Raw genomic sequence first — 27,827 nt, 5'->3', positions numbered from 1 at the left:
ACTATACATGCATTCCATTAACCCACAAGCATCTCAGCAAGATCCATACATATACTGAAAATCCTAACTAACCAATCAACAACACAGTCACCCTTCTTTATGAAATCTGACTGCAATAGTATCCACTCCAGCCACCTTGCCACATTTCATCTAAAGCAAGGATTTCAACACCTCTCCTCTTTTCACCAAAACCACTCTCTCACTCTGCATACCTCATCAATCCAAACACTTTACATCTGCCCCCTAATATCAAACATATTCATTCAACAGTCCCTCAAAGTACTCACTCCACCTCCTCTTAACCTCATCATAGCATGTTACAACTTCCCCTTTTGCCCATTTCAACAATGTTCCATTAATTCTTTTATTCTCACACTATCAATCTCCTTCCAAAATATTTTCCATTTTTCCCTGAAGTTTCCTGATATCCACTAACCCCAACTCTCATTTGCCATCATTTTCAGCCCCTGCACTTTCCTCTTCACCTCCTGCCACTTTTTCTTGTACATCTTCCAATCAATTACACTCCTTCCCAGTAAGTACTGCCCATACATAACTCATTCTCTTTCACTAGCAACTTTACTTCCTCAATCCACCATACACTATCCTTTCTCACCTGCCCACTACCCATATGCCAAACACTTCTCTCATTCATGCCAGCCCTGCTTCCCTAAATATCTCTCATTCCTTGTGCACTCATCAACTTCATTTACTCTCCCCTTATGCCATTCTAAAATCAATCTCTCCCAGTATTTCTTTAATGCCTCTTGTAAGTTCACTTATTTTCACCATCCTCTTCTCACCCATATCATTTCCTCTTTTATGAAAGCCTCAACAATTCTTCATCCTTGCCTCCACCAGGTAATGGCTGGACATTCCACCAGCTACCTCTCTCAGCACATTCACATCCAGGAGTCTCTCTTTTGTGTGCCTATCACTTAGTTCATAATCTGATAACGCCCACTTTCCATCTTTCCTACACCAAATATACGCAGGTAATCCCAATCACCTCCCTCTTTTAGCACATAACCCCAAGAGTTGTTCAACATTTCCAATCCTCTCAGTGAATACCCCATGCCCCCCAGTTATACCCTCAACAACCACATTACCCACTTTGGCATTCAATCTACTCATAACCATTACCTGATCTCTCACATCAAAATTCCCACACACAAACTTCACTGTACCCAAAGCCTTGCCTCTCTTTGTCATTCTTCACACACCCAGGTGCATAAATACTAGTAATTACCCACTTCACGGAATCCAATTTCATTTTGACACTCACCAGTCTGAAGCACACTTTATTACACTCTTTCACACATTCCCACAACTCATCATTCAGCAGAAGTGCTACCCCTTCTTTAGCTCCTACCCTCACACTATACCCTGACTTTATCCCAAAGACATACACAAACTATTCTTCCCCCTTACCCTTCTGCTTAGTCTCACTTGGGGCCAGAACTTTCCACGTTTCTTCCTTCAAACATTACACCTATCTCCCCCTTGTTCTTCTTGTGATAACATCCTAACACTTTCAGACACCCAAGCCTGAGCCTTCAAGCAGGATGAGCACTCATCACCTGGCCCTTCCTTCTGTTCCAAATTTTAGAAATTTAAGTGCAAAAAGGAGAGGGCCTCCATCCTTCTATGACATGAAGGGATTACACAGGGAAACTTCTTTCTTCCAAATCCCTAAGGACAGTTTTTATATTACAAGAAAAAGAACTCAATGAAGCATAATTTGAGAGCTATGGCAATCAATGCCATCCACTCCCCCTTTCATGTTAGTGGACCATTAATGTGTGTTATCAAAATTATAGTTAAATAACATTAAAGTACTGGAAAAACAATCACTCTTGAAGTAGAACCTTCAGACACAATTGAAAATGTGAAGGAAAATAGTGAAATTGGAGGAAAAATGTGGCTTGGACATTGAAGCTTATTGATACATTGGTTAAATTGATGAGAACTGCTATTGACGTTTGTGTAAATAAATTATACATTTCCTTTTTTCCATAGCCAGAGGTTGAACCATTATGTGACATTCATTTTTTTTTCATTCATTTCAAGCTAGAAGTTTCAGTTTTCTAAATTGTTTCTTACATTTTTCATATGTATATATATGTGTGTGTGTGTGTGTATATGTGCGTATGTATGTGTATGTGTGTGTATGTGTATACGTATATATATATGTATATTATCCCTGGGGATAGGGGTGAAAGAATACTTCCCACGTATTCCTCGCGTGTCATAGAAAGCGACTAGAGGGGACGGGAGCGGGGGGCCAGAAATCCTCCCCTCCTTGTATTAACTTTCTAAAATGGGAAACAGAAGAAGGAGTCACGCGGGGAGGGCTCATCCTCCTCGAAGGCTCAGAGTGGGGTGCCTGAATGTGTGTGGATGTAACCAAGATGTGAAAAAAGGAGAGATAGGTAGTATGTTTGAGGAAAGGAACCTGGATGTTTTGGCTCTGAGTGAAACAAAGCTCAAGGGTAAAGGGGAAGAGTGGTTTGGGAATGTCTGGGGAGTAAAGTCAGGGGTTAGTGAGAGGACAAGAGCAAGGGAAGGAGTAGCAATACTCCTGAAACAGGAGTTGTGGGAGTATGTGATAGAGTGTAAGAAAGTAAATTCTCGATTAATATGGGTAAAACTGAAAGTTGATGGAGAGAGGTGGGTGATTATTGGTGCATATGCACCTGGGCAAGAAGGAGAAAGATCAAGAGAGGCAAGTGTTTTGGGAGCAGCTGAATGAGTGTGTTAGTGGTTTTGATGCACGAGACCGGGTTATAGTGATGGGTGATTTGAATGCAAAGGTGAGTAATGTGGCAGTTGAGGGAATAATTGGTATACATGGGGTGTTCAGTGTTGTAAATGGAAATGGTGAAGAGCTTGTAGATTTATGTGCTGAAAAAGGACTGATGATTGGGAATACCTGGTTTAAAAAGCGAGATATACATAAGTATACTTATGTAAGTAGGAGAGATGGACAGAGAGCGTTATTGGATTACATGTTAATTGACAGGCGTGCGAAAGAGAGACTTTTGGATGTTAATGTGCTGAGAGGTGCAACTGGAGGGATGTCTGATCATTATCTTGTGGAGGCTAAGGTGAAGATTTGTATGGGTTTTCAGAAAAGAAGAGTGAATGTTGGGGTGAAGAGGGTGGTGAGAGTAAGTGAGCTTGAGAAGGAGACCTGTGTGAGGAAGTACCAGGAGAGACTGAGTACAGAATGGAAAAAGGTGAGAACAATGGAAGCAAGGGGAGTGGGGGAGGAATGGGATGTATTTAGGGAATCAGTGATGGATTGCGCAAAAGATGCTTGTGGCATGAGAAGAGTGGGAGGTGGGTTGATTAGAAAGGGTAGTGAGTGGTGGGATGAAGAAGTAAGAGTATTAGTGAAAGAGAAGAGAGAGGCATTTGGACGATTTTTGCAGGGAAAAAATGCAATTGAGTGGGAGATGTATAAAAGAAAGAGACAGGAGGTCAAGAGAAAGGTGCAAGAGGTGAAAAAAAGGGCAAATGAGAGTTGGGGTGAGAGAGTATCATTAAATTTTAGGGAGAATAAAAAGATGTTCTGGAAGGAGGTAAATAAAGTGCGTAAGACAAGGGAGCAAATGGGAACTTCAGTGAAGGGTGCAAATGGGGAGGTGATAACAAGTAGTGGTGATGTGAGAGGGAGATGGAGTGAGTATTTTGAAGGTTTGTTGAATGTGTTTGATGATAGAGTGGCAGATATAGGGTGTTTTGGTCGAGGTGGTGTGCAAAGTGAGAGGGTTAGGGAAAATAATTTGGTAAACAGAGAAGAGGTAGTGAAAGCTTTGCGGAAGATGAAAGCCAGCAAGGCAGCAGGTTTGGATGGTATTGCAGTGGAATTTATTAAAAAAGGGGGTGACTGTATTGTTGACTGGTTGGTAAGGTTATTTAATGTATGTATGACTCATGGTGAGGTGCCTGAGGATTGGCGGAATGCGTGCATAGTGCCATTGTACAAAGGCAAAGAGGATAAGAGTGAGTGCTCAAATTACAGAGGTATAAGTTTGTTGAGTATTCCTGGTAAATTATATGGGAGGGTATTGATTGAGAGGGTGAAGGCATGTACAGAGCATCAGATTGGGGAAGAGCAGTGTGGTTTCAGAAGTGGTAGAGGATGTGTGGATCAGGTGTTTGCTTTGAAGAATGTATGTGAGAAATACTTAGAAAAGCAAATGGATTTGTATGTAGCATTTATGGATCTGGAGAAGGCATATGATAGAGTTGATAGAGATGCTCTGTGGAAGGTATTAAGAATATATGGTGTGGGAGGAAAGTTGTTAGAAGCAGTGAAAAGTTTTTATCGAGGATGTAAGGCATGTGTACGTGTAGGAAGAGAGGAAAGTGATTGGTTCTCAGTGAATGTAGGTTTGCGGCAGGGGTGTGTGATGTCTCCATGGTTGTTTAATTTGTTTATGGATGGGGTTGTTAGGGAGGTAAATGCAAGAGTTTTGGGAAGAGGGGCAAGTATGATGTCTGTTGGGGATGAGAGAGCTTGGGAAGTGAGTCAGTTGTTGTTCGCTGATGATACAGCGCTGGTGGCTGATTCATGTGAGAAACTGCAGAAGCTGGTGACTGAGTTTGGTAAAGTGTGTGGAAGAAGAAAGTTAAGAGTAAATGTGAATAAGAGCAAGGTTATTAGGTACAGTAGGGTTGAGGGTCAAGTCAATTGGGAGGTGAGTTTGAATGGAGAAAAGCTGGAGGAAGTGAAGTGTTTTAGATATCTGGGAGTGGATCTGGCAGCGGATGGAACCATGGAAGCGGAAGTGGATCATAGGGTGGGGGAGGGGGCGAAAATTCTGGGGGCCTTGAAGAATGTGTGGAAGTCGAGAACATTATCTCGGAAAGCAAAAATGGGTATGTTTGAAGGAATAGTGGTTCCAACAATGTTGTATGGTTGCGAGGCGTGGGCTATGGATAGAGTTGTGCGCAGGAGGATGGATGTGCTGGAAATGAGATGTTTGAGGACAATGTGTGGTGTGAGGTGGTTTGATCGAGTGAGTAACGTAAGGGTAAGAGAGATGTGTGGAAATAAAAAGAGCGTGGTTGAGAGAGCAGAAGAGGGTGTTTTGAAGTGGTTTGGGCACATGGAGAGAATGAGTGAGGAAAGATTGACCAAGAGGATATATGTGTCGGAGGTGGAGGGAACGAGGAGAAGTGGGAGACCAAATTGGAGGTGGAAAGATGGAGTGAAAAAGATTTTGTGTGATCGGGGCCTGAACATGCAGGAGGGTGAAAGGAGGGCAAGGAATAGAGTGAATTGGAGCGATGTGGTATACCGGGGTTGACGTGCTGTCAGTGGATTGAATCAAGGCATGTGAAGCGTCTGGGGTAAACCATGGAAAGCTGTGTAGGTATGTATATTTGCGTGTGTGGACGTATGTATATACATGTGTATGGGGGGGGGGGTTGGGCCATTTCTTTCGTCTGTTTCCTTGCGCTACCTCGCAAACGCGGGAGACAGCGACAAAGTATAAAAAAAAAAAAAAAAACATTAAAGTATTAAAAAGAAGCAAACCTGGGATTTTCCCTCATAGGCTCGGTTCATTTGTTCCTGATTCTACCTAGCTAAGGCAGAAACACAAGCAGGAAAAAAAAAAAAGGAATCTTGAAATGATCCAACAATGTTACCCAGATAAGACTGACAAAATCTTGCTTATATCCACAATACCATTTCAAGAAACAGAATCATACAGCTTCCTGACGCAAAATCAAACAAACAGGATGAGAAATTAATACCATTCATTCATGAACCAAGAAAGTCTTCCATGTAAATATTTATGCTCATTGGAAATAATGGTACACATAATACAATAAGGGGACAAGGATGAGGGTTCAAATTACAGAGGTATAAGTTTATTGAGTATTCCTGGAAAATCATATGGGAGGGTATTGATTGAGAGGGTGAAGGCATGTACAGAGCATCAGATTGGGGAAGAGCAGTGTGGTTTCAGAAGTGGTAGGGGATGTGTGGATCAGGTGTTTGCTTTAAAGAATGTATGTGAGAAATACTTAGAAAAACAAATAGATTTGTATGTAGCATTTATGGATCTGGAAAAGGAATATGATAGAGTTGATAGAGACGCTCTGTGGTTTCAGAAGTGGTAGAGGATGTGTGGATAAGGTGTTTGCTTTAAAGAATGTATTTGAGAAATACTTAGAAAAACAAATGGGTTTGTACGTAGCATTTATGGATCTGGAGAAGGAATATGATAAGAGTTGATAGAGATGCTCTGTGGTTTCAGAAGTGGTAGAGGATGTGTGGATCAGGTGTTTGCTTTAAAGAATGTATGTGAGAAATACTTAGAAAAACAATTGGATTTGTATGTAGCATTTATGGATCTGGAGAAGGAATATGATAAGAGTTGATAGAGATGCTCTGTGGCAGGTATTAAGATTATATGGAGTGGGAGGCAAGTTGCTAGAAGCAGTGAAAAGTTTATATAGAGGATGTAAGGCATGTGTACCAGTAGGAAGAGAGGAAAGTGATTGGTTCTCGGTGAACGTCGGTTTGCAGCAGGGGTGCATGATGTCTCCGTGGTTGTTTAATCTGCTTATGGATGGGGTGGTTAGGGAGGTGAATGCAAGAGTTATGGAGAGAGGGGCAAGTATGCAGTCTGTTGTGGATGAGAGGGCTTGGGAAGTGAGTCAGTTGTTGTTCGCTGATGATACAGAGCGGGTGGCTGATTCGGGTGAGAAACTGCGGAAGCTGGTGACTGAGTTTGGTAAAGTGTGTGAAAGAAGAAAGCTGAGAGTAAATGTGAATAAGAGCAAGGTTATTAGGTACAGTAGGGTTGAGGGACTTTCACAAGGTTATTAGGTACAGTAGGGTTGAGGAACAAGTCAACTGGGAGGAATGTTTGAATAGAGAAAAACTGGAGGAAGTGAAGTGTTTTAGATATCTGGGAGTGGCTTGGGCAGTGGATGGAACCATGGAAGCGGAAGTGAGTCACAGGGTGGGGAGGGGGGCGAAAGTTCTGGGAGCATTGAAAAATGTGTGGAAGGCAAGAACATTATCTTGGAAAGCAAAAATGGGTATGTTTGAAGGAATAGTAGCTCCAACAATGTTATATGGTTGCAAGGCATGGGCTACTGAAAGAGTTGTGCGGAGGAGGGTGGATGTGTTGGAAATGACATGTCTCAGGACAATATGTGGTGTGGTGGTTTGATCGAGTAAGTAATGAAAGGGTAAGAGAGATGTGTGGTAATAAAAAGAGAGTGGTTGAGAGAGCAGAAGAGGGTGTTTTGAAATGGTTTGGTCACATAGAGAGAATGAGTGAGGAAAGATTGACAAAGAGGATATATGTGCCAGAGGTGGAGTGGACGAGGAGAAGTGGGAGACCAAATTGGAGGTGGAAAGATGGAGTGAAAAAGATTTTGAGAGATCGGGGCCTGAACATGCAGGAGGGTGAAAGGCGTGCATGGAATAGAGTGAATTGGAACGATGTGGTATACCGGGGTCAACGTGCTGTCACTGGATTGAATCAGGGAATGTGAGTCGTTTGGGGTAAACCATGGAAAGTTTTATGAGGCCTGGATGTGGAAAGGGAGCTGTGGTTTCGGTGCATTATACATGACAGCTAGAGACTGAGTGTGAACAAATGTGGCCTTTGTTGTCTTTTCCTAACGCTACCTCGCTTGCGTGTGGTGGGAAGGGGTTGTCATTTTATGTGTGGCGGGGTGGCAATGGGAATGAATAAAGGCAGCAAGTATGAATAATGTACATGTGTGTATATGTACATGTCTGTGTATGTATATATATATATATATATATATATATATATATATATATATATATATATATATATATATATATATATATATATATCCACACACGCACATATACATACCTATACATCTCAACATATACATATATATACACACACAGACATATACATATATACACACGTACATAATTCATACTGTCTGCCCTTATTCATTCCCGTCGCCACCCCGCCACACATGAAATAACAACCCCCTCCCCCCTCATGTACGCAAGGTAGTGCTAGGAAAAGACAACAAAGGCCACATTCATTCACACTCAGTCTCTAGCTGTCGTGTATAATGCACCGAAACCACAACTCCCTTTCTACATCCAGGCCCCATAGAACTTTCCATGGTTTACCTCAGACGCTTCACATGCCCTGGTTCAATCCATTGACAGCATGTCAACCCCAGTATACCACATCGCTCCAATTCACTCTATTCCCTAAACGCCTTTCACTCTCCTGCATGTTCAGGCCCCAATTGCTCCAAAGTATAATAAATATATAAATAAATAATACAATGAAATGCAGTTTGAGATGAGAATTCTGATAATCAGTGCTAATAGATGATAATCAATGCCATTAACCAAAAATCAACACTAATAACTCAATCTATAACAGCAATGATATTTACAACAAAGATATTCCTTCCTCACCTGTGGAAGTGTTTCTGTTTCTGAGTCCAAGGCAAGGGAGTCTAATTGCATTGATGCTAAGTATGTTTCCAATTCCTCCGTTTTTTCTTGGATTGCACTTCCCACACGTCGCAGAAGCTTGGCCTTCTCCTCACTGCATGAAACAAAATACATTAGGATACAATGATCTGAGTATGTCTGTAGCCAAAGGTGTTTCTTATCACTCCACTTATTCTTGTACAATCCTCAAACACATGGGAATATAGAAGATTAAATGGCTTTCCATCAAAAAATATATATATACCAAGGATGTAAGGCATGTGTATGAGCAAGAAGAGAGAAGAGTGATTGGTTCCCAATAAATGTCGGTTTGTGGTAAGGGTGTCTCCACGGTTGTTTACGGTTTGTGGTAAGGGTGTGTGATGTCTCCATGGTTGTTTAATGTGTTTATGGATAGAATGGTTAGGGAGGTAAATGCAGGAGTTTTGGAGAGAGGAACCAGTAGGCAGTCTGCTGTGGATGAGAGGGACTGGGAAGTAAGTCAGTTGTTCTCCAATGACACAGCTCTAGTGACATTCAGGTGAGAAGCTGCAGAGGTTTGTGACTGACTCTGGAAAAGTGTGGGAAAGGAGAAAGTTGAGAGTAAATGTGAGTAAGAGCAAGGTTATTAGGTTCAGTAGGGTTTAGGGACAAGTTAATTGGGTTGTAAGTTTGAATGTAGAAAAATTGGAGAAAGTGAAGTGATTTAGATATTAGGGAGTGGACTTAGCAGCAGAAGGAACCATGGAAGCGGAAGTGAGTCACAGGGTGGGGGAGGGGGCGAAGGTTCTGGGAGCATGAGAATGTGTGGAGGGATAGAATGTTATCTCGGATAGCAAAAATGGGTATGTTTGCAGGAGTAGTAGTTCCAACAATGTTATATGGTTGCAAGGCATGGGCTATAGATAAGGGTGTACGGAGGAGAGTGGATGTATTGGAAATGAAATGTGTGAGGTCAATATGTGGTTTGATCAAGTAAGTAATGAAAGGGTAAGAGAGATGTGTGGTAATAAAAGGGAGTGTGTGAGTGAGTAGAGGAGGGTGTGTTGAAATGGTTAGCACATATGGAGAGAATGGGAGAGGAAAGATTGACTAAGAGGATATATGTGTCAGATGAAGGGAACAAATGTTGACCTTTGTTGTCTTTTCCTAGCGCTACCTCGTCGGTCTGTGGCAGGGGTGTGTGATGTCCCCATGGTTGTTTAATCTGTTTATGGATGGAGTAATTAGGGAGTTTTGGAGAGAGGGGAGAGTATGCAGTCTGTTGGGGATGAAAGGGCTTGGGAAGTGAGGCAGCTGTTGTTTGCCAATGATACAGCTCTAGTGGCTGATTTGTGTGAGAAACTGCAGAAGTTGGAGATTGAGTTTGGAAAAGTGTGTGAAAGGAGAAAGTTGAAAGTAAATGTGAAGAGCAAGGTTATTAGGTACAGTAGGGTTGAGAGACAAGTTAATTGGGATGGAAAAAACTGGAGGAAGTGATGTTTTAGATATGGGAGTGGACTTAGCAGTGAATGGATCCATGGAAGCAGAAGTGAGTCACACGGTGGGGGAGGGGGCAAAGGTTCTGGGAGCGATGAAGAATGAGGGGAAGGAGAGAACATTATCTCGGAAAGCAAAAATGGGTATGTCTGAAAGAATAGCTGCCCCAACAATGTTATATGGTTGCGAGACTACTTGCATCTCATGATCTTTCTTCTCACGGCCAGATGCATAATGCTATTAATCATCCATACTTCGCAATCCATTTTCATTTTACCCACATTATTCTAGTGCTCTCTTCCTTACACTTTTTCACACACTCCCACAACTCCTGCTTCAGCATTAGGATTATGCCTTCCTTGGCTGTGCCTTCTTAACAACTCCCAAGACATATTCAAACCATTCTTCTCCTTTATCCTTGAGGTTTGTTTGAATATGAGCCAGAACATCCAGGTTTCTTTCACCAAACATACTCTCCTGTCTTCTCATCTTGGTTACATCCACACACAGTCAGACACTCCAGCCTGAGCTTTCAAGGATGATGAGCATTCCTCATTTGGCTTCTGCTCCATGCTTTAGAAACTGCAATACAGGAAGGAAGTTCCAGTCCCCTGCTACTGCCCCCTTAAGTTGCCTTCTATGACATGCAGAGAGCACAGATGTAGAATTCTTTCTTCCCTATCCCAAGGGTAATAATCGTAACTAACCTGTACATGGATGAAGCTTGATGAGCCTCCAAGGGAACCAGCTTCATGAAGATATCCTGGCCAGCAACCTCAGGATCCATGACACTAAATGGTATGCCTTTGACCAATGAAGCTCCCTTCACCTCGGGCAAGGAAGATATTGGTGGTACCTTTTCATGATAAACAAATTCATTCTCCTTCTCCGCAGCAGTAAGTTTACCACCCATCACATCATGAGAAAATGTCAAACTCTCGGCAATAAGCTGTAAAGGGGAAAAAAATATCACAGACTGATAAATAACCACAATGAGAGGCATCTCCAACTTTTCCTCATCATCCATCCACCCACAACAATCCATTTGCTTTATGACTTCTACACAGATCATGAAGAAATGGAAACAAAACCCATCATAGTTAACATCATAACAAAGCTTATCCACAAGCTAACTCAAGAAAGATATTCAACATTTCCTTGCAATTCACCAAAGCTTGAACATTATTACTGTCTCCCCCTCCAGGACTCTCAATTACTCCTCCAATACAACCAATCTTGAATGCAAATCATTTAAATCCTGTATGATAAAATTGACTGAAGTGGTCTCTATATGTTTTACCCATCTGCCTCAAGAATTCCATTGACAATGTCTCCAACTACACTCAAAACATTTCAGAAGCTATAATTCTCAAGAAATAACCATAAATTTCATTTTTTCTTAGCAAAAATCCCTCTCCCTCTTGATTTAATCCTTCTTACCAAAATGCTACAAAATATGAATGAGCTACATATAAGCTCTGGAAATGTGAATCAAACCCAGAAGAAACAGGGCAAATGTACATGATGAATTGATCTGAGAAATAAAGACATTGCAATAGGTTTTTTTTTTTTTTTTTTTTTATACTTTGTCGCTGTCTCCCGCGTTTGCGAGGTAGCGCAAGGAAACAGACGAAAGAAATGGCCCCCCCCCCCATACACATGTACATACACACGTCCACACACGCAAATATACATACCTACACAGCTTTCCATGGTTTACCCCAGACGCTTCACATGCCTTGCTTCAATCCACTGACAGCACGTCAACCCCTGTATACCACATGACTCCAATTCACTCTATTTCTTGCCCTCCTTTCACCCTCCTGCATGTTCAGGCCCCGATCACACAAAATCTTTTTCACTCCATCTTTCCACCTCCAATTTGGTCTCCCTCTTCTCCTCGTTCCCTCCACCTCCGACACATATATCCTCTTGGTCAATCTCTCCTCACTCATTCTCTCCATGTGCCCAAACCATTTCAAAACACCCTCTTCTGCTCTCTCAACCACGCTCTTTTTATTTCCACACATCTCTCTTACCCTTACGTTACTTACTCGATCAAACCACCTCACACCACACATTGTCCTCAAACATCTCATTTCCAGCACATCCATCCTCCTGCGCACATCTCTATCCATAGCCCACGCCTCGCAACCATACAACATTGTTGGAACCACTATTCCCTCAAACATACCCATTTTTGCTTTCCGAGATAATGTTCTCGACTTCCACGCATTTTTCAAGGCTCCCAAAATTTTCGCCCCCTCCCCCACCCTATGATCCACTTCCGCTTCCATGGTTCCATCCGCTGACAGATCCACTCCCAGATATCTAAAACACTTCACACAAAAACACACAAAAATTTATCTGGTCCTCATCCAAACCATCCTCACTTTCCTTATTCTACTATACCACTCCTTACAATGAGACTAATCTTCATGGCCCAATGTCTACAGAGAATTTAATGCATGATCCAGTAAATCATCTCCCTCCTTATCACAAGCCTACCAACCTTTCACATTATGCCTCTTTCTATATCTTGATACCAACAGAGCTGGTGATCAGGTTGTAATTCCAGTTATGGTTTCACATAAACATATCTAAGAACTGCCCAATCCTTTGTAACCTAACATGACTTTCACCGTCCATTACTCCTTTCCTGAATTCCAGGACAATGGATAACATACAATCATTCTCATCTGAGATGATCCTTCTGCTTCACTGAACTACGAACAAATACACCTGACCTTAAAAGTCACTGAAACTACCATAAACAAACGACTCTAATGTTTACACAGACTTAAACTATATCCAACTATGCAGGTTTTACCAAGACAATTCAATAGCATATACTTCTCATTTGATTCAATTTTAACACTGCTCTTGAAAATTTAGCAATTTCTCTCATAATGTCCTAAATGTTACATACATTCCAGACAAAACTTGGCATCAGGCACTTATTCAGGCACATTTAGCTTTCCTCCTCCTCTAACACCATAGATCTCCTCTCTCTAACAAAACTACAGTATCATACACTGATGGCCATCTCTCTCACAGTTTCACAATTCATGCTGGAATCTCTATGGCTCTACTTTTGCCATTACTCTCCCTCCTCTTTTTTACACATCAATAACCTGCTCTCAGCAATCACATACATATTTGCTCACATGAGGATAAAATGAACCTACACAGACCTCCCTAAATACTATCTTAATGAAGCTTATATCAATTTTGATTTCAGTACCATTACACTGTGAGAAAACTATGACCCTGCGACACTTCATTCACTGAGCATAAATAATTTCTAGGAAACAGTGGAATTTTCAGCTACTAATCATCCTGCACCGTACAAATATCAAAAACCCAAGAGTGAACAAAAACCATAAGCTCACATGGGATCAACATCTCTCAGAACCTGCTAAAAGTATCTCTGAAAGTTTCTGCTTCTTTCATATTATCCCTATCTTACATCCTTAAATATGTTTTTGAATTTAAATCCTCCCTAGCACCTTCTTTACAAATTCCAGTATTATAATCGTACACTTTATGAATAAGCTTACCTTCAATTCCAACCTCCCTTCCGTTCATTTTTAACATTCTGTAACCTCTCTCTCTTTCTTGCATCACTATCTTAGGTCAATGCTATAAAGAAAACCTCCACAGTTCCTTGATAATTCGGCCTAGAAACACAACTCAATATTCTTGTTCTTCACACAAGCACACTATTGAAACTTTACCTATGCAGACACTGTCCTATCCCATCATCTTTTCTCCAAAACAATTAGCCATAGAATTCACTCCAATTATGTTTTGCATTTCATACCAACCTGCAGCTACTATAACACACAATAATATTACAAACATTTCCAGCAATTTCATCCATAATAAGCAATGCATGCTTTGTTTATATATGAGGTAAAATTTCATTGCATCAATAAAAGTGTGCTTCTGCTGTTATGCACATTTCCCCTTGCATCTTTTGAATAAAATAAAGGAGAAATAGTAAAAAGCAGAGAAAACAATTCACTTATAGAAGTGGCACTAAATTTTTCAGGGGCTTAGAGTCAAGATTCTTACAAGGATAAGACTAGAATAAAATTTCTTTTAGCCCTTTTCTGGTGATTAACAAATGTATGCTAACCACCTATATGTAGTGTACTCAACATCTTTACTTCAGATACTTCCTGAATTTTGGTGTTGAATCTTTTTGACATATTATGCATTTAAGAGACCTATGATGAAAACTTTGCCTTATCAGACCAAGAACTAGTCACCATACCTGATACAGCTGATGTTCAAACTACAGCATAAAGTCATTACCCTTACTAAATGAAACAGAGGAACATCCATATTAAATGTGACTGGTCTTACAGTAAAGGCAGTGTGCACAGGGTGAACATGTATATAATAGGGCTACGCAAAGCACTGAAACATTGTTAGGAAATGTTTGGAAGAGGATTGTTTGGGGACAAATATCAGAGAAGGACAAATGAATGATTAAAGCAGAGTTTCGAGGCCTGTTTAAGAAATAAATTCAGGCTTAAATTAAAAAAGGGCATTAAAACAGCAAAAATATATTATGATATAGTGGCAGGGACACAAGCAGACGACTCAAAAGGGTGTATCAAAAATATTATACCATGAGAAACCTTCAAAAAGCACCAAACTTACACCAAGTTAAGGAGTGTTGTGATTCTCTCGATGTTTTATTCTTTAAGAAGTGTTGAGATTCTCTGGGTGCTACATTTTTTAAGGATGTGATTCTTTGGGTATTACATTCTTTAAAGGTTACAGTTAACCATTTCACGCAGCTATTCCCTATACAAAACGGCATTTCTGTATTCCATTCCCTGCAGCTGGTGCATACACTGTGCAGTAGAAAATTTTGAATTGACTGTCTCTGCCTAGAGGCAAAAAATGCTAATAGGGGCATTCCATGCATTGTGACCAAATTTTGGTCCAAATATTTTCTATTTACTGGTCAGACTTTGTTAAGATGTTAAGGAGGCCTGCACGAGATGTGCATCCTCATGTGATAATTCATGAAGCTGAGACACTCTAACAAGATAAAGAGATACTTGAGATAGAGCTTGGTTTGAGGCAAAATACCACACCTCACTACCCATGCTGGAAGGTATTCCGGGAGTACCTCATATACTTGTTAGTGGTGAAGCTTAAGTTAAAGGGTGTGTAGCAGACGTAAACAATGTTTTATCCGGTTGAGTTTCATACTAACTTATTCAAAACATACTGTTCCAGCTAAGAGTAATAACATATTCATGGAGTTATTTTTTCCAGAATATTCTAAAATATCTTGCACACAGAGTATACCTTGGATATCAGACATGCCACAGGGAAGAGGTAAAGTACAATTAAAAGTAATTCTAAATGTGTACATAACTCACAAGATAGGGAGCTGTCGTTTCGGTGCATTACACATGACAGCTACTGACAGAAAGTTAATGAATGTGGCCTTTTTTTTGTCTTTTCCTGGTGCTACCTTGCTGAGGCGGGAGAGGGATGCTATTTCCTGTGTGGTAGAGTAGCGACAGAAATGGATGAAGGCAAGCAAGTATGAATACGTACAAGTGTATATAGGTATGTTATCCCTGGGGATAGAGGAGAAAGAATACTTCTCACATATTCCCTACGTGTCGTAGAAGGCGACTACAAGGGGAGGGAGCGGGGGGCTGGAAATCCTCCCCTATTGTTTTTTTTTTTTTTTTTTTTAATTTTCCAAAAGAAGGAACAGAGAAGTGGGCCAGGTGAGGATATTCCCTCAGAGGCCCAGTCCTCTGTTCTTAACGCTACCTTGCTAATGCGGGAAATGGCGAATAGTTTGAAAGAAAAAAGAAAAGTATATAGGTATGTGTCTGTGTATGTTTATATAATTTTTATTATACTTTGTCACTGTCTCCCGCGTTAGCGAGGTAGTGCAAGGAAACAGACAAAAGAATGGCCCAACTCACCCACATACACATGTATATACATACACATCCACACATGCACATATACAAACCTATACATTTCAACGTATACATATATATATATATATATATACATGTATGTGTGTGTGTGTGTTTATGTGCGTATGTATGTGTATGTGTGTGTATGTGTATATGTATATATATATGTATATTATCCCTGGGGATAGGGGTGAAAGAATACTTCCCACGTATTCCTCGCGTGTCGTAGAAAGCGACTAGAGGGGACGGGAGCGGGGGGCCAGAAATCCTCCCCTCCTTGTATTAACTTTCTAAAATGGGAAACAGAAGAAGGAGTCACGCGGGGAGTGCTCATCCTCCTCGAAGGTTCAGAGTGGGGTGCCTAAATGTGTGTGGATGTAACCAAGATGTGAAAAAAGGAGAGATAGGTAGTATGTTTGAGGAAAGGAACCTGGATGTTTTGGCTCTGAGTGAAACGAAGCTCAAGGGTAAAGGGGAAGAGTGGTTTGGGAATGTCTGGGGAGTAAAGTCAGGGGTTAGTGAGAGGACAAGAGCAAGGGAAGGAGTAGCAATACTCCTGAAACAGGAGTTGTGGGAGTATGTGATAGAGTGTAAGAAAGTAAATTCTCGATTAATATGGGTAAAACTGAAAGTTGATGGAGAGAGGTGGGTGATTATTGGTGCATATGCACCTGGGCATGAGAAGAAAGATCAAGAGAGGCAAGTGTTTTGGGAGCAGCTGAATGAGTGTGTTAGTGGTTTTGATGCACGAGACCGGGTTATAGTGATGGGTGATTTGAATGCAAAGGTGAGTAATGTGGCAGTTGAGGGAATAATTGGTATACATGGGGTGTTCAGTGTTGTAAATGGAAATGGTGAAGAGCTTATAGATTTATGTGCTGAAAAAGGACTGATGATTGGGAATACCTGGTTTAAAAAGCGAGATATACATAAGTATACTTATGTAAGTAGGAGAGACGGCCAGAGAGCGTTATTGGATTACATGTTAATTGACAGGCGTGCGAAAGAGAGACTTTTGGATGTTAATGTGCTGAGAGGTGCAACTGGAGGGATGTCTGATCATTATCTTGTGGAGGCTAAGGTGAAGATTTGTATGGGTTTTCAGAAAAGAAGAGTGAATATTGGGGTGAAGAGGGTGGTGAGAGTAAGTGAGCTTGAGAAGGAGACCTGTGTGAGGAAGTACCAGGAGAGACTGAGTACAGAATGGAAAAAGGTGAGAACAATGGAAGCAAGGGGAGTGGGGGAGGAATGGGATGTATTTAGGGAATCAGTGATGGATTGCGCAAAAGATGCTTGTGGCATGAGAAGAGTGGGAGGTGGGTTGATTAGAAAGGGTAGTGAGTGGTGGGATGAAGAAGTAAGAGTATTAGTGAAAGAGAAGAGAGAGGCATTTGGAAGATTTTTGCAGGGAAAAAATGCAATTGAGTGGGAGATGTATAAAAGAAAGAGACAGGAGGTCAAGAGAAAGGTGCAAGAGGTGAAAAAAAGGGCAAATGAGAGTTGGGGTGAGAGAGTATCATTAAATTTTAGGGAGAATAAAAAGATGTTCTGGAATGAGGTAAATAAAGTGCGTAAGACAAGGGAGCAAATGGGAACTTCAGTGAAGGGCGCAAATGGGGAGGTGATAACAAGTAGTGGTGATGTGAGAAGGAGATGGAGTGAGTATTTTGAAGGTTTGTTGAATGTGTTTGATGATAGAGTGGCAGATATAGGGTGTTTTGGTCGAGGTGGTGTGCAAAGTGAGAGGGTTAGGGAAAATGATTTGGTAAACAGAGAAGAGGTAGTGAAAGCTTTGCGGAAGATGAAAGCCAGCAAGGCAGCAGGTTTGGATGGTATTGCAGTGGAATTTATTAAAAAAGGGGGTGACTGTATTGTTGACTGGTTGGTAAGGTTATTTAATGTATGTATGACTCATGGTGAGGTGCCTGAGGATTGGCAGAATGCGTGCATAGTGCCATTGTACAAAGGCAAAGGGGATAAGAGTGAATGCTCAAATTACAGAGGTATAAGTTTGTTGAGTATTCCTGGTAAATTATATGGGAGGGTATTGATTGAGAGGGTGAAGGCATGTACAGAGCATCAGATTGGGGAAGAGCAGTGTGGTTTCAGAAGTGGTTGAGGATGTGTGGATCAGGTGTTTGCTTTGAAGAATGTATGTGAGAAATACTTAGAAAAGCAAATGGATTTGTATGTAGCATTTATGGATCTGGAGAAGGCATATGATAGAGTTGATAGAGATGCTCTGTGGAAGGTATTAAGAATATATGGTGTGGGAGGAAAGTTGTTAGAAGCAGTGAAAAGTTTTTATCGAGGATGTAAGGCATGTGTACGTGTAGGAAGAGAGGAAAGTGATTGGTTCTCAGTGAATGTAGGTTTGCGGCAGGGGTGTGTGATGTCTCCATGGTTGTTTAATTTGTTTATGGATGGGGTTGTTAGGGAGGTAAATGCAAGAGTTTAGGAAAGAGGGGCAAGTATGAAGTCTGTTGGGGATGAGAGAGCTTGGGAAGTGAGTCAGTTGTTGTTCGCTGATGATACAGCGCTGGTGGCTGATTCATGTGAGAAACTGCAGAAGCTGGTGACTGAGTTTGGTAAAGTGTGTGGAAGAAGAAAGTTAAGAGTAAATGTGAATAAGAGCAAGGTTATTAGGTACAGTAGGGTTGAGGGTCAAGTCAATTGGGAGGTGAGTTGAATGGAGAAAAACTGGAGGAAGTGAAGTGTTTTAGATATCTGGGAGTGGATCTGGCAGCGGATGGAACCATGGAAGCGGAAGTGGATCATAGGGTGGGGGAGGGGGCGAAAATTCTGGGGGCCTTGAAGAATGTGTGGAAGTCGAGAACATTATCTCGGAAAGCAAAAATGGGTATGTTTGAAGGAATAGTGGTTCCAACAATGTTGTATGGTTGCGAGGCGTGGGCTATGGATAGAGTTGTGTGCAGGAGGATGGATGTGCTGGAAATGAGATGTTTGAGGACAATGTGTGGTGTGAGGTGGTTTGATCGAGTGAGTAACGTAAGGGTAAGAGAGATGTGTGGAAATAAAAAGAGCGTGGTTGAGAGAGCAGAAGAGGGTGTTTTGAAGTGGTTTGGGCACATGGAGAGAATGAGTGAGGAAAGATTGACCAAGAGGATATATGTGTCGGAGGTGGAGGGAACGAGGAGAAGAGGGAGACCAAATTGGAGGTGGAAAGATGGAGTGAAAAAGATTTTGTGTGATCGGGGCCTGAACATGCAGGAGGGTGAAAGGAGGGCAAGGAATAGAGTGAATTGGAGCGATGTGGTATACCGGGGTTGACGTGCTGTCAGTGGATTGAATCAAGGCATGTGAAGCTTCTGGGGTAAACCATGGAAAGCTGTGTAGGTATGTATATTTGCGTGTGTGGACGTATGTATATACATGTGTATGGGGGGGGTTGGGCCATTTCTTTCGTCTGTTTCCTTGCGCTACCTCGCAAACGCGGGAGACAGCGACAAAGTATATATAAAAAAAAAAAAAAAAACATACACAGACATATACATATATACACATGTACATAATTCATACTTGCTGCCTTTATTCATTCCTGCTGCCACCCTGCCACACATAAAATGACACCCCCCTCCCATACACACGCGCAGGGTAGCACTAGGAAAAGACAACAAAGGCCACATTCGTTCACACTTAGTCTCTAGCTGTCATGTATAATGCACCGAAACCACAGCTCCCTTTCCACATCCAGGCCCCACACAACTTTCCAAGTTTTACCCTAAACGATTCACATGCCTTGATTCAATCCACTGACAGCACATCGACCCCAGTATACCACATCATTCCAATTCACTCTATTCCTTGTACACCTTTCACCCTCCGATCGCTCAAAATCTTTTTCACTTCATCCTTCCACCTCCAATTTGGTCTCCTACTTCTCCTCATTCCCTCCACCTCTGACACATATATCCTCTTTGTCAATCCTTCCTCACTCATTCTCTCCATGTGACCAAACTATTTCAAAACACCCTCTTCTACTCTCTCAAACACACTCTTTTTATTACCACACATCTCTCTTACCCTTTCATTACTTACTCGATCAAACCACCTCACTCCACATATTGTCCTCAAACATCTCATTTCCAGCACATCCACCCTCCTCCACACAACTGTAGCAAGAGCCCATGCCTCGCAACCATATAACATTGTTGGAACCACTATTCCTTAAAACATACCCATATTTGCTTTCCATGATAGTGTTCTCACTTTCCACACATTTTTCAACGCTCCTAGAACTTTCGCCACCTACCCCACCCTAAGATTTACTTCAGCTGCCATGGTTCCCTCCACTGCCAAATCCACTCCCAGATATCTAAAACACTTCACTTCCTCCAGTTTTTCTCCATTCAAACTTACCTCCCAATTGACTTGACCCTCAACCCTACTGTACCTAATAACCTTGCTCTTATTCACATTTACTCTCAGCTTTCTTCTTTCACACACTTTACCAAACTCAGTCACCAGCTTCTGCAGTTTCTCACATGAATCAACCACCAGCGCTGTATCATCAGCAAACAACAACTGACTCACTTCCCAAGCTCTCTCATCCACAACAGACTCCATACTTGCCCCTCTTTCCAAAACTCTTGCATTCACCTCCCTAACAACCCCATCCATAAACAAATTGAACAACCATGGAGACATCACACACCCCGGCCGCAAACCAACATTCACTGAGAACCAATCACTTTCCTCTCTTCCTACTCCTACACATGCCTTACATCCTCGATAAAAACTTTTCACTGCTTTTAACAACTTGCCTCCCACACCATATATTCTTAATACCTTCCACAAAGCATCTCTATCAACTCAATCATATGCCTTCTCCAGATCCATAAATGCTACATACAAATCCATTTGCTTTCCTAAGTATTTCTCACATACATTCTTCAAAGCAAACACCTGATCCACACATCCTCTACCACTTCTGAAACCACACTCCTCTTCCCCAATCTCATGCTCTGTACATGCCTTCACCCTCTCAATCAATACCCTCCCATATAATTTACCAGGAATACTCAACAAACTTTTTTCTTTTCTTTTAAACTATTCGCCACTTCCCGTGTTAGCGAGGTAGCATTAAGAACAGAGGATTGGGCCTTATACCTCTGTAATTTGAGCACTCACTTTTATCCCCTTTGCCTTTGTACAATGGCACTATGCAAGCATTCCGCCAATCCTCAGGCACCTCACCATGAGTAATACATACATTAAATAACCTTATCAACCAGTCAACAATACAGTCACCCCCGTTTTTAATAAATTCCACAGCAATACCATCCAAACCTGCTGCCTTGCCAGCTTTCATCTTCCGCAAAGCTTTTACTACCTCTTCTCTGTTTACCAAATCATTCTTCCTAACCCTCTCAATTTGCACATCACCTTGACCAAAACACCCTATATCTGCCAAATTATCATCAAACACATTCAACAAACCTTCAAAATATTTACTCCATCTTCTCACATCACCACTACTTGTTATCACCTCCCTATTAGCCCCCTTCACTGATGTTCCCATTTGTTCCCTTGTCTTACACACTTTATTTACCTCCTTCCAAAACATCTTTTTATTCTCCCTAAAATTTAATGATATTCTCTCACCCCAACTCTCATTTGCCCTCTTTTTCACTTCTTGCACCTTCCTTTTGATCTCCTGCCTCTTTCTTTTATACATCTCCCAGTCATTTGCATTATTTCCCAGCAAAAATCATCCAAATACCTCCCTCTTCTCTTTCACTAATACTCTTACTTATTCATCCCACCACTTACTACCCTTTCTAATCTGCACACCCCCATGCTTCTCATGCCATCTTTTGCACAAGCTATCACTGCTTCCCTAAATACATCCCATTCCTCCCCCACTCCCCTTACCTTTGTTCTCACCTTTTTCCATTCTGTACTCAGTCTCTCCTGGTACTTCCTCACGCAAGTCTACTTTCCAAGCTCACTTACTCTCACCGCTCTCTTCACCCCAACATTCTCTTCTTTTCTGAAAACCTCTACAAATCTTCACCTTTGCCTCCACAAGATAATGATCAGACATCCCTACAGTTGCATCTCTCAGCACATTAACATCCAAGAGTCTCTCTTTCGCGCGCCTATCAATTAACATGTAATCCAATAATGCTCTCTGGCTATCTCTCCTACTTACATACATTTACCTATGCATATCTCTCTTTTTAAACCACGTATTCCCAATCACAAGTCCTTTTTCGGCACATAAATCTATAAGCTATTCACTATTTCCATTTACAACACTGAACACCCCATGTACACCAATTCTTCCCTCAACTACCACATTAATCGCCTTTGCATTCAAATCACCCATCACTATAACCCAGTCTCGTGCATCACTACTAACACACTCAGCTGCTCCCAAAACACTCCCCTCTCATGAACATTCTTTTCATGCCCAAGTGCATATGCACCAATAATCACCCATCTCTCTCCATCCACTTTCAGTTTTACCCATATCAATCTAGAGTTTACTTTTTTACACTTTATCACATACTCCCACCACTCCTGTTTCAGAAGTAGTGCTACTCCTTCCCTTGCTCCTGTCCTCTCACTAACCCCTGACTTTACTTACTCCCAAGACATTTCCAAACCACTCTTCTCCTCTACCCTTGAACTTTGTTTTATTCAGAGCCAAAACATCCAGGTTTCTTTCCTCAAACATACTACCTATCTCTCCTGTATATGTATGTGTGTGTGTGTGTGTGTGTGTGTGTGTGTGTGTGTGTGTGAGTGGATGGGCTATTCTTTGTCTGTTCCTGGTTTGTCTGTTCCCTGGTGCTACTCTGCTGATGCAGGAAACAGCAATCAAGTATAATGATAATAAAAAAAAATCACAAGACCCGACAAAGAAAAGCATATCCTGTAACCTGAATTATATCAAGTCATAAATGTCCTGCCAAACAACCTCCCAGAAGAAACTTTTCCTCACTTTCACTCAGGCCCAAATGATTCTTCATTTAATCCTCCATTCATCAGAGTTTTCTGGAATATTCCTCTACATTAAATAACATTACACCATTATGTTCCTCTTTTCCCAAGTTCCATCACTAAAGCAGCCTACCTATCTACTCTTCTTATATAAATCTCCTGAAATGGAATATACGATCACCTGTGAGTGGAAATGTGACAAAAATAATAGCTAACTACAAAAAATAAAAACACTACTTCTCTACAATCAATTTCAAAACAAATAAAATCTACTACAAAATGACAAGTTATCAAAATAAAATCATCTGGGAATATTTACACAATTCTACATAGCAAAGGGTAACAGTTTTGTTCATACTCATAAGAAAATACAAGTATAAAAGAAAAATCTACAGCTGTCTAACTTGTATCAGGATTTTTATAATAAAACATAAGCCACACAGTATAGTTAATGACCTGTGAGAAAAGCCTGTTCCGAAACACACAATGGTAAGCTTGTATGCTTTGTTATCTTTTGTCCAAAATACTGCTCCTCATGTCATTCACCAAATGTCCTTCAAGGCACTGTAGTGCATGCACAGCCTCCACCAAAAACCCATAATCGCAACTCTGCCGAAAAATTCTCCACCTTGACATCGTTGACATAAATAATCTCACTTTACTCCTGACCTTTCAGTCTTCCATACCAACACCCTCAAACCTAATTCCTATATATTCTTTTCATATACATCCATCTCATATATGCATAACATCAAAGATTCATTTTCACCCTACCTACCTACCTTTACTTTCATCTTTACTATATCTATCAACTCATGTACTCTGCTGGTCACCTTAATGATGCATCTACTACATACTTGTATACCAGAGAAAGCTGCAACACTCATTCTAGTACATCTTAACACAGCCATAAATTCCCCTCATTTCCTATGAATACTTCCAGCAAGGTTCCAAGAATCTACCTGCCTCTCAAAAGGGTCATTTATTCGTTTTTCAATATTCATGTTAACAGCACAATTCTTTTGAAGAAAATATTATCTTTCTTTTAATGCATTTCCCAAGTCAACAAAGTAGTGTCAAGCACAAATGAGTGCCTTAGAGTGAAAATTCCTTACTTGGCTCCTTGCTCTGTTCCTTCTTTTGAAATGTATTACAGGAAGAGAGGATTTCCAGCCAACTGCTCCTGCCTCTCTTAGTCGCCTTCTATGACTTGCGGGGAATATGTGGGCAGCAAGCTTTCTCCCCTACCCACAAGGATAATAATATAACTTCCCTTTTCTTATCATTTCACATTACCATTCACCATTTATGAACTCCGTCACCTACCTTTTAACTACACTGACAATCACCTTTTCTTTCATACCATTCTCAACAGAATGAAAGTCTGTCCATCCTCCTTGTTAAACCTAAGTTCCTATAAAGAGAGCATTATCCCAGACACAAGCCACAACATTCTTAATCAAAATTCTGCCATATGTCTAATTAAAGCCATTCTAACAAAACCATCACTAGACTGCATAACAAAAGCAGAACAGTGTTATGGGTATAGAGGTATACTAATCACCCTTAGAGGAACAAAAGGTAGTATGTCAAACCTCATGAGAATCCATTTCACGTATGCTCTGAGCTGACCTATTCAGCTGCTTCATTTCATTCTTGAGATGTTAAAAAAATGTGAAAGAAAGTCATGAGAAACAAATTCATTCTAAAGAATACTTAAATCCAAATTTTCTAAACTATAATGAGATATCTTTAATAAGAATGTAACAGGTCTACACACACACACACACACACACACACACAAACACACACACATGATACACCTACATATAATACACTTCCAAAGTTCACAGGTGTTACAGAACACAGAGCTATCTATCTTAATTCATAAAGCAATCTTAGGAAATAATCAAAAGAAAGAAAAACAAAAATAAACTTCACCTCTTGCTGTTCTAGATTCTTGGCTATTTTTGAAGCTTCATTTAATGTTTCAACAGCTGCCTGATAATAAGCAACTCGTTCTCCCATCTTCTGCTGTTCTTCTGCCTGCATCCCTTGATAGAGTAAAGCAACAGCTCCATGATAAGCTACTTTAAATTCACAATATCGACGCCACATCTGTCAGAAGTAATAACATTCCATTAATCACAAAATTAGTGCATGCCTTTCATTTTTTCTTAAGAGCTGCAAGTCACATGTCTCTATACATGCCTCTAGTGACTGAAGAAACCACTGGTTCCCTTAAATGCGGTCAAGAAATATCTGAACAAATTGTGTACATAATAAGAACTCCATGGAAAAGCACATGCTGTATATAATTAGGAATATAAGGGATCCTAAATTTGGATGTACCATATGTCTTACTAGTGCTATCACCTCAACACACTAGCAAAGGAAAAGCAGACTAGCCACATTTACACAGGTAACATGACAGGTGAACAGTAAAGGAAGCATTTATTAGCACTGTCCATACCCTCAGCTGGAAACCTCTGAAATGCACTAAACAGCAATGACCACAATACTGCTTCACCTATCAAAATTCCCAATATGAAATTCTTACTTTCTAGCCATCATTCATTTGAAAAACCTTAAACCTAAAAAAGAATAATAAAATGTAGAAAAAAATATACCCACAAAACACAAACCCGCATACTATCAATCCATCCACCAAAGCATTTATTCAACATCCTCATTATGGCAGCAATCCTTTGTTTTTTTTTACATAACCAAAAAAGAACTAAAATCAAAAGAAATCCCAAAACCTAGAAGGCAAATCTATCATTAATACATGGTGCCCAAGTGACAAAATGCAACAATATTCCACACACTGTGTTTGCACCTTTGTGGTGGGCTTAATAAATATTCAAAGGAAACCTCAGAGCAATTTTTAAGTCATGCATTATTTATAATAATCACTTACAGATGAACCAGCTTGCCAATGCAAATGTTCAAAGACCAACTCTATAGATGTGGATGTAGGTTCCCACTAACAGCAACATCACCCTTTGATTACCTTAATTTACTTTCACGTAGTTTTGACTATGAAACACTTAAAAGGTACAATCGACACAATTCAACAGAAGCTCTACATTTATCGTTGAACATATACATATCAATCAATGTCAAATAATATCAAAATCTGCAAAAGTACACTCTCCTTAAAAAGTGTGGTCACATACTGAGAGTCATTTCTGTTTGAAAAGTAGCAATATACTTAGTAAGGATGATTACAAGTCATGAAAGCTTAGAGACACTGGTAAAAAATGTAACCACCAAAGAGGCATATTCCTAACATGACTGGCAGCGGAAAGAGCTTAATAAGGAATGCTTTTTTAAAAAAAGCATTTGGTTGGTATTCTAAATATAAATTTCTAGGCTCTCTATTGAAGACTACTATCTTTAAGTTTATCTTCAATAAGTTGTGGTTCTAACTATCTTCTTATACCCTAACAAAAAAAAAACTAATACTAGAAAAGAGCTTCCTCACTCATAGTTTCTGGGCAACCAAAGCCACTTGTGACTGTTCTTACCTTCAACTTACGAGATCCCACAATTTCAGTAATTACTGCATCACTCGACTTCCCTGACCAAAGGCTCTTCATTGCTGCTTTCAGATAATCAACAACTTGCATGGCAACCTTAGCTGTAAGGGGAGCACAATGCATCATACAAGTCATGCTGAGAGAATGTAAATTAAAAAACAGATGAATGTATAAACTATGACTGACAATCATCAACGAACTATTAATGAGGATTAATACAATCACATTAATCAAAGAGCTTGTGGAATTGTGAGGTGAATAAAGACTGGTGATTGGCAATACCCTGTTTAAAAAGAGATATATACAAAAGTACACATATGTGAGTATACATAAGAAAAGCAAATGGATTTGTATGTAGCATTTATGGATCTGGAGAAGGCATATGATAGAATTGATTGAGATGCTCTGTGGAAAGTATTAAGAATATATGGTGTGGGAGACAAGTTGCTAGAAGCAGTGAAAAGTTCTTATCGAGGATGTACGGCATGTGTACGAGTAGGAAGAGAGGAAAGTGATCGCTTCTCAGTGAATGTTGGTTTGCGGCAGGGGTGCGTGATGTCTCCATGGTTGTCTAATTTGTTTATGGATGGGGTTGTTAGGGAGGTGAATGCAAGAGTTTTGGAAAGAGGGGCAAGTATGCAGTTTGTTGTGGATGAGAGAGCTTGGGAAGTGAGTCAGTTGTTGTTCGCTGATGATACAGTGCTGGTGGCTGATTTGGGTGAGAAACTGCAGAAGCTGGTGACTGAGTTTGGCAAAGTGTGTGAAAGAAGAAAGCTGAGAGTAAATGTGAGTAAGAGCAAGGTTATTAGGTACAGCAGGGTTGAGGGACAAGTCAATTGGAAAGTAAGTTTGAATGGAGAAAAACTGGAGGAAGTGAAGTGTTTTAGATATCTAGGAGTGGATTTGGCAGCGGATGGAACCATGGAAGCAGAAGTGAATCATAGGGTGGGGGAGTGGGCGAAAGTTCTGGGAGCATTGAAAAATGTGTGGAAGTCGAGAACATTATCTCCGAAAGCAAAAATGGGTATATTTGAAGGAAAAGTGGTTTCAATATTGTTATATGGTTGCGAGGCATGGGCTATAGATAGAGTTGTGTGGAGGAGGGTGGATGTGTTGGAAATGAGATGTTTGAGGACAATATGTGGTGTGAGGTGGTTTGATTGAGTAAGTAATGAAAGGGTAAGAGAGATGTGTGGTAATAAAAAGAGTGTGGTTGAGAGAGCAGAAGAAGGTGTTTTGAAATGGTTTGGTCACATGGAGAGAATGAGTGAGGAAAGATTGACCAAGAGGATATATGTGTCAGAGGAGAAGTGGGAGACCAAATTGGAGGTGGAAAGATGGACTGAAAAAGATTTTGAGAGATCGGGGCCTGAACATGCAGGAGGGTGAAAGGCGGGCAAG

The 27,827-nt window shown here is 40.7% G+C and overlaps 1 protein-coding gene across 5 annotated transcripts in view; it reads right to left on the bottom strand.

The window, feature by feature from the left end:
• mop (tyrosine-protein phosphatase non-receptor type protein myopic) overlaps window positions 1–27,827 on the bottom strand; it is a 170,436-nt gene that overhangs the window by 110,938 nt on the left and 31,671 nt on the right. Inside the window, exons 1-5 of one of the 5 annotated variants that reach the window (XM_071690778.1) lie at window positions 26,415–26,733; window positions 24,826–25,002; window positions 24,480–24,539; window positions 10,657–10,898; window positions 8,453–8,585 (exon numbers count right to left, since the gene is read on the bottom strand). In XM_071690778.1, coding sequence (XP_071546879.1) covers window positions 8,453–8,585; window positions 10,657–10,898; window positions 24,480–24,539; window positions 24,826–25,002; window positions 26,415–26,618 — 816 coding nt within the window. In that variant the 5' untranslated portion in view covers window positions 26,619–26,733. Of the gene's footprint in view, window positions 1–8,452; window positions 8,586–10,656; window positions 10,899–24,479; window positions 24,540–24,825; window positions 25,003–26,414; window positions 26,734–27,827 lie in introns of those variants that run through there. The other 4 variants (XM_071690777.1, XM_071690776.1, XM_071690775.1 and 1 more) reach the window with 4 other exon arrangements.

This window comes from Panulirus ornatus, chromosome 49 (genome assembly GCF_036320965.1).
Source record: "Panulirus ornatus isolate Po-2019 chromosome 49, ASM3632096v1, whole genome shotgun sequence".
Taxonomy (NCBI): domain Eukaryota; kingdom Metazoa; phylum Arthropoda; class Malacostraca; order Decapoda; family Palinuridae; genus Panulirus; species Panulirus ornatus.
Note: the sequence above shows the minus strand (reverse complement) of the source record. Positions and strands in the feature narration are given on the sequence as shown.